This window comes from Oncorhynchus tshawytscha, linkage group LG08 (genome assembly GCF_018296145.1).
Source record: "Oncorhynchus tshawytscha isolate Ot180627B linkage group LG08, Otsh_v2.0, whole genome shotgun sequence".
Taxonomy (NCBI): domain Eukaryota; kingdom Metazoa; phylum Chordata; class Actinopteri; order Salmoniformes; family Salmonidae; genus Oncorhynchus; species Oncorhynchus tshawytscha.
In genome coordinates, this window is record NC_056436.1 from 61,277,684 (window position 1) to 61,285,375 (window position 7,692).

Below are 7,692 nucleotides of genomic sequence, written 5' to 3' on the forward strand. Positions count from 1 at the left end.
TATAAGCTGAGGAGATAGGGTGAAGGCGGAGAGGCGGATCATGCTTCATACACTATATTCTACACTCCACTCTTCTTGGAACAGAGCAAATCAGCTGAAAAGCTTTATAGGCCTAACGCACCTTCCTTTCATCTGATGTTAAATCATGATATTTAACAAATGAGTGTTATAATGACTATAATGATATGTTCAATTATGATACAAATCATAGGATGTCATAAATGGTTATCTTGTTATTTGGCCTCTTTAATTAAACTTGACGAGAAATAATAGGTTTTCAATCATATTTTATTTCCAAGTTCTGCCTTACATTAAACACGACATAAGTAATGCACGTTTCTATGCTTTCCCACAATACAATACAGTAACATTCCACGAAGACCCAGTCCTTTATATATACTGGTATAGCCTTCCAAGCAACAATACAAGTATAGTTCCTTTTATATCACGTTTGCTACATTCAGATATGCATATAGACCTATATATATCGACGCATAGACATCCCCGTTGAATCCATTTCGTTCCCTTGTCCTATAGCAAGCATCTATGATGACGATCATTCAAATAATAGGCAGATATACTGTAGACAACATTTGTATTCATGATGTTCTATTCTAATACTCCAACAGAAGGGGGAGGAGTGTTCACTGGAGCCTACACGTGTGTTACAATAGGCCCGTTTCTTACAACTGACATAACTCAAGGCCCACCACACATAGGGCTATATAGTTTGTGCGTCACAGAACAAATAAAGCTTACCATCACGCATTTTGCAACGCTGTATATATAGTTGAGCAAGTTTTCAAAACTACGACACATAATAACTTCGACGTGGCACATTTACAACATCGGAAAAAAACACACACGCTATAATAGGCCTATATAATCCAAGAATAACAGATGTCATTACAGAAATAAACCCAAATTGTGTAGGTCAACGTCACTCAGGCGACATAACTGAGTCAAATAGATGATATGTCGTTGTTACACTGCTTTGGTGAGAAAGCGTCCACGCCACTGTGGCACGTATACCACCCATTGACAATACTTTTCTGAAAGGGTGAGGCAGTGGGGAATGTCCTGGAGCTCTGGGCGAAACTGTGGCCCGCCTGGCTGCATGGGTATTGGGTGGGCTCTGGTCTGTAACTGCTCCTCTGGATCAACAATGGATCCAAGAGGCCCTGCGACCTATGTGAGGTGTAGTCCAAACTGTTGTCGAATGTGTGATGGAAACGTGACCTCAGAGTGGACTCGTTTTGAAGCTCAGGGGATAAGGACTCTTGGGAAGTGGGGGGCTGAGGTTGTGTCACCGTGGTGGACGAGGCGGTGTCGGATTGATCTGTTACTTCGGGTGACCTGGCCTCTGCAAGGTGTTCCCCGTCCCCATCGCGCCCATCGCTGCTTTTCGCGCTGTAGACCTTGCAGTGGAGCTTCATGTGCTTCCGGAGGGAACTTGGGTGGGTGTAACACTTCTCACACCCTCTGACCTTGCACATGTAGGGTTTATCACTGGAGTGCACGTGAGAATGCTTCTTTCTGTCACTGCTGTTAGCAAACCTCCGATTGCAGCCCTCGAACTCACATTTAAAAGGTTTTTCACCTAAACGTGCAAAGAGAGAAATGACCGCGTGTTACGATATGGTGCCTGATTTGTTCTAAACCTCTAGGATAGGCTTGTGAACTCATCTAAACTTACATTTATATTGTTATACATTTGCACATAAACAAGTGACGATCGAAATTATGATAACTGGGAGTTTATGACCAAGTGGGGTCATTCCAAAACGTTCTTAAAATATTAGATAGTCATGTCGATTTGAGTTTTGGGTTAATTTCTCCTGTGTAATGTGCAATAAAAATTCATGTGAATGTCTACATTAAACTTGATCACGTTTTAAGACAGTTGTGTTGTCTTTACACTAACCTTAGGCTTAATATTAACGTTAACATAACCCCTACACCATAACTTTGATTCTAGGCCTAAACCCTGAATAAAGGGTAGAATTGCACAAAGCATAATGAACATTTAATGAATACTGCAGCTTAATATAGGCCTACGCGGAACATGCCCCCAAAAAGTACTCTAAACTGAGACTTCCGTCAAAAATTGTATCGAAGATATGACGAAGATAATCATGAACATAATCAACATGGCAAGAAGTGGAACAGATGTGGAACAGATCATTCCCATAGAAGTTTGCCATACCCATGAAACTCCATTCATATGGTCAATGATTTACCCCAAAGCCGCAGTAAAACAGGCCCATAATCTATCAAGACATATGTCAAACCGTCGATCTCCCCAAGTCCGACCCTTGTTATTAACATGCAAAAACTATGTTTGAACAACTCTGTCCTGTATCCAGTAAACAAGGTAGAAGATCAAAGTTCATATTTCTACAGATAAATGAGTGTGGGTAGGCCTACTCTTGAAATTGGGATTAGGCCTAAATCGCAAAATATGTTGAAATAGGGTGTTTTTGTCGTCTCAATAAGTCCCAACAAACCATCATTTATTTCTAAAATATATATTTTTTAAATACATACGAACATTAATATTTCAGTACATGCATCTGTATTTTCTGTTAAAACGATACTGTTCACTCAATCCAATATACATGTTGTCACGTAGGCCTACATTTGAACATCAATGCAAAGTTTTCTATAATGTGGCGTTGGCATGTATAATATTTAAGGGTTCTTACCAAAAATGTTTGTCACCGAAGGTTTTTCTCTTTGTGTTGATTTAGATAACTCTGGCTACCAACGATATCATTATTAATAAATGTTTGTCCACACTACATTTCTCTTTAAGGAAACATTCGACTCATTTATATTTTTTATAAAGGACAACATAAACTGTGTTCAATTATATACGAGCTAAATTTCCACCGCACTTTAACATTTAAATCCTGTTGATCTCTGTGAAATTTAGCCGAGATCAGACTACAAAGGCATTGTGTTGACTATCCCTCATAACCTACTTGGCTGCTGTGTTCTACTACTACACGTCCGGCGTTGTTCCTGCGCCTGCGCAGAGAGGAGGCCTCCCTACTGGGGCTGCAACTGAGCGAAGAGTAAAAGCTACGTCACAACTCTCCGGTGTCCCCGCATTTATTTATTTATTTATTTATTTATTTAGTGAATGAATGGGCAAAGCACTCAAACAAATGGGCCTGAAAACTACTTGTCTGTAGCAGTAGTACTACAGGTCTTCTGTCCTACTATTTGCAGTTGCTCATGCTTCTCTCCTGTACAACTACCACCACAACAATAACGACGGGCTATAAAGTCATAACCATATTATAGAAACAACACAGACAACAACAGCACCACGAACATCATAAATAATGACGACAATATGACGATATTAATAACAAATAATCTGATTATTGAAAATAATAATAATAACAATAATGTAATACAAATTCTAATAATAAAAGAGTATGCACATTTTAATAATCAAAAATCTGGCATGGCAGACTGACTACAATTCAAAACAATCAAACGGAAGTTCAAACAATTGTTTTTGTTAATATTTTTGTGCACTATAAATTGTTAAATAAATGTCATTATACATACGAGATAAGATTTCGTTTTGTGACACAATCTAACTTGTGTATATAATTATATAATTTAGTAAAATATAAATATCAAACATTTAAAATGTGGTTTAAATTAGATTATCAACCATTTCTCATAGAGTAAATTTAGCCCCCCAAAATTAACAAGATTTTGGCAAATTTGATCGTTGATTAGAATTTTTTCTGCCAACTTTTCTGCTAAATAATTGCCATTATTGTTATTATTATTATTATCATTGCTATTATTTACACTAATAGTTACATACCTGTGTGTGTCCTCTTGTGAATCTTGAGGTTCTCTGATCTTGCAAAAACTTTTTCACAACCGTGGAAAGGGCAGGGAAATGGCTTTTCCCCTGTGTGGACTCTGACGTGGTTCACCAGCTTGTACTTGGCTTTGAAAGGCTTTCTGTCCCTCGGACAATTCTCCCAGTAACACACGTATTCAGAGTGCTCTGGTCCTCCGACATGTTCCACTGTCACATGGGTGACAAGTTCATACATAGTCCCGAAAGTTCTGGTGCAGTACTGCTTCCCAGACCCCTCTTGGCTGTCAGTCCACTTACACACCAGTTCGTGCTTCAGGTTCTGTCTGGAGCACCTAAGGAAAGCGTCACCTCCACGATGAATTGCCATGTTCAGCGGTTTGTAGAGACCCAGGAACTGAGAAACGAGTTGTTGGCTGTTTCCCCTGGGGCCGTTGATGCTCTGACCGTAAGGGTGCGTCCGGGTGAGGAGGTCCCCAGGTAGACCCAACATCACTTGACCGGAGAGATCTCGGGTCGCGTCGGAAGAACCATGGGCCTGCTCGTGATATGCGGTGAAAAAAGCATGGCTTCTGCTATCTCTATAGCTAGGCAGGTCACGGTACCTTCCAATACCGCCATGTTGGTTACTTCTTGATGCCAGTTGATCAGTGACGGGTGGCATTCCGGTTCCAGAAAGATTGGCTCCAATGATAATACCCCTAGGGCTGTGCTCTAAACGGTGGCTGGAGTATCCAGAGTCTCCAAAATGGGGAACCGAATGGTCAACATATGCACTGGACCTCGTCTCAGGGTAGTCTCGCAAATTGTGCGAGGGGCAGAGTTTTAAGGAACTGCCAGTGGGGTGCCCCATGTGCTCCCCTGCCAAAGGTGGCAGCACCACGCTGGGTTCAGTATTGCTCTCCCCGGGGTTGACGCAAGAAAGAGGAAAGCCACTAAACCTCGACAGGCTTGTCATGTTTTGCTGTGAGTTTGTCTGTGAGTTTGCAAAATCAACCAATTCTGTGCTCAAGATTTACATAGAAATCTTGTTTTCAGAAATCTTGTTTCCATTTTCTTTGCTGCTTATCATCTGCATGTGAAATGTTTGGCCGTGAACTTCCCAGTAGTAGGAACCAGACTCAAGTTCGTTAAAGTTAGTGTGAGTCCCATGCCGTTCACTTTGCCCTCTTGATTTGTGGCAATAACAGTGGTAGTAAAAATGCTTCGAAACAGGCCATGGTGCAATATAAAAGCACAGCAGGAAAACCTGCCTTTAAAAAAGGGCCTTTGGGATTGGTTGGAATGTGGCATGATTGACAGGCCCTGGGTTTGTTTTAAAAGGGACACGCAGGCGTTCACTGCACGACTCCGTTTTCAAATATCTCAGAGAAAATGCTTTGAAATGTGCCGCGGTATACACTGCCAAATATTGGGGGCTCTTTGACTGTAAGCGACACAATACAAGCGCCTATTCGTAAATGTCTATTTACTGGACATTTTTTGTGTGGAAGTCTACACAATTAAGATATTGAAATGCAATGTTAAAGCATCAAACGTCAGCGCTTTTAATTTCATATCAATGTTTATTTTACTTGAAGGAATAGGTTCCAAAATGACATTCTAGGTGAAGATTGCGTTTTTTTTCTGACAGGGGGCAAACGAAAACAAAGGAGAGTAGCCCTATACCCTAAAAAGACCTAAAACAATCACAATATCAATATATTTGGCGTACTTAAAACAACTATATTTTGCGAAACAAAAAAAAGTAAGTAACTTTAAAACAAGTTACAGAATTGCTGATAAAAAAAAAAAGTTGATATGACAGAAGATAATGTTTTGTTGCAAGTCAATAATATGTCCGGATAGCCAGACTATAAAATATGAAACCATCAATCTGTATGCACTCCGTTGCATGATCTTGCTGAATGGTGGAATATAAGGTTCTGGCCTCAAGGCAAAAGGGCAATAACCCAATCAAAACAAGTAGACAATTTGCATATGGGATTTCTACTAACTAATTTGTAAATAAAAAACGTATAATTTATTTATTGATATTCGAACAGGTCTATACGTTGATTTTCCAATGGCTTTCCATAAACGTGTTGCATAAACCGTTCATTTTTTCCCATATCCTTGCCAGCCTACTTTTAATTTCGCTGACAACTCTAAACCGATTGGATTTTCTCTCACGTCATGCAACATCACCTGATTTAACGAGCATGTTTTGCAAAGTCAACCTTCTTCATATCCTGACACACTGTAACTGCAGTCATTCATATAGGCTACCGTAGCGCCTTTATTTGGATCCACTCTGTCCTGTTTTATGCATGTAGGCTATGATCATGGGGAGAAATTGTGACATATTATTTGTGTAGGTGTTCAACCAGCAGAATATTTCACTTGTAGACAATGAACAGCGAAAATATGACTATTGTGAAAAGTAAACTGTATCTCCAAGGGCTGCAGTGAAAAGTGGAATTCGGGCCATGCAACAACTCGTCTGTCTGGCAAACACATTTCCTGCCAAATTATTAGAGTTGTAATTTAGCGGGTTTTAGTTGTAAATGATGAAAGGCCCCCCCCAAAAAAACAAGGTTCCCAAATTAATGCGTCTTCGTTTGGTTATAGAAGGCCTATATTTTAATTTAAGCCACTTGTGATTAATTTGGATGCAGAGGTGCACATCGAATGTAGATTTAATTAGTCAACTATTATCTATCTATCAAGACTGTGTTGTCCTCTAACTTTCAGTCCAGGTTCAACATTATTGTTCTGATGTCACAAGTCACTAGGCCCAGACAAAACGAGCGAGGCCCACTTGACATAAAGTGCCTTAATGTGGACAAACATCATTGGCCAAACTTTGTAATTATTGTAATGGTTGCTCAGGTTGGTCGGCCTTTAATTAACCTGGCGCATTTCCATCGGCCATATACATTGGGCTATGCTCAAAACATCACGTTTCAGTCACTAGCATAGTATAGCCTATAAAATAGCCCACAACGGTGTTTCAAGGTTTTAGGCGATATCCTCCTTCGAAATAAATTGTAAAACAAAAAGTAGATCAATAAAGTTGGTGAAAACTCACCTTTGTGATCAATTATGCATATTGCCATGTGTCTCCGCATGCACCTTTCATTGAGGCCCACTATCTTTCAGAGCTGTTGTCTATTTACATTTGAGTCATTTATCAGAAACTCTTATCCAAAGCGACTTACAGGAGAAATTACGGTTAGGTGCCCTGCTTAAAGGCGCATTGACAGATGAGGAATTCGAACCAACGAACTTTCGGTTACTGGCCCAAAGCTCTTAACCCCCTAGGCTACCTGCCACCCCTTTTATTGATTTGTTGACCAGTGACATTGCATATGGCATGAATTCCTTATAGTCCCAATAACAGCTACATGCAACATACCCAGAGACAACCCAACATCTTTAGGTTGTGTCCTCTAACATTTCAGTGAAATTGATGTGGTGGCCTACATTGTAAAAACAATTATTGAGATTCAGTCAAAAGGATTCATTTTATCTAGCCAAGTCAACTACATTAGCGAAATTTGTTAACTTGATTTAATAAGTTTTTTTTTAAAAAGGTTAAGTTAGCAAAAAACTATGTACTTACTCAACATAGAAATTCACAACCATGAAGTCAAAACAACTGAAGCAACATAACAGTTGAAATGTCAAGTTAAGATGACTTCAACACATTTTGGAGGGGCAGAGCTCATTAGAGCTCATTACCCACCATGCTTTGCAACCATACATTTTTACATAGACATTTTGGTCATTTACCAGACACTTTTACCCAGAGCAACTTCAGTTAGTGCATTCAATGAAGGTAGATAAACAACCACATGTAA

General features: G+C 39.7%; 1 protein-coding gene across 1 annotated transcript; it reads right to left on the reverse strand.

The window, feature by feature from the left end:
* Window positions 1-270: 270 nt before the first annotated feature.
* Window positions 271-5,052, reverse strand: LOC112256180 (zinc finger protein ZIC 4-like). Its single transcript, XM_024429232.2, has 2 exons — window positions 3,851-5,052; window positions 271-1,600 (listed from the first exon to the last, which is right to left on the reverse strand). The coding sequence occupies exons 1-2, from the start codon at window positions 4,806-4,808 to the stop codon at window positions 963-965; spliced, it is 1,596 nt and encodes a 531-aa protein (XP_024285000.1). The 5' UTR covers window positions 4,809-5,052; the 3' UTR covers window positions 271-962.
* Between the last annotated feature and the right edge of the window lie 2,640 nt (window positions 5,053-7,692).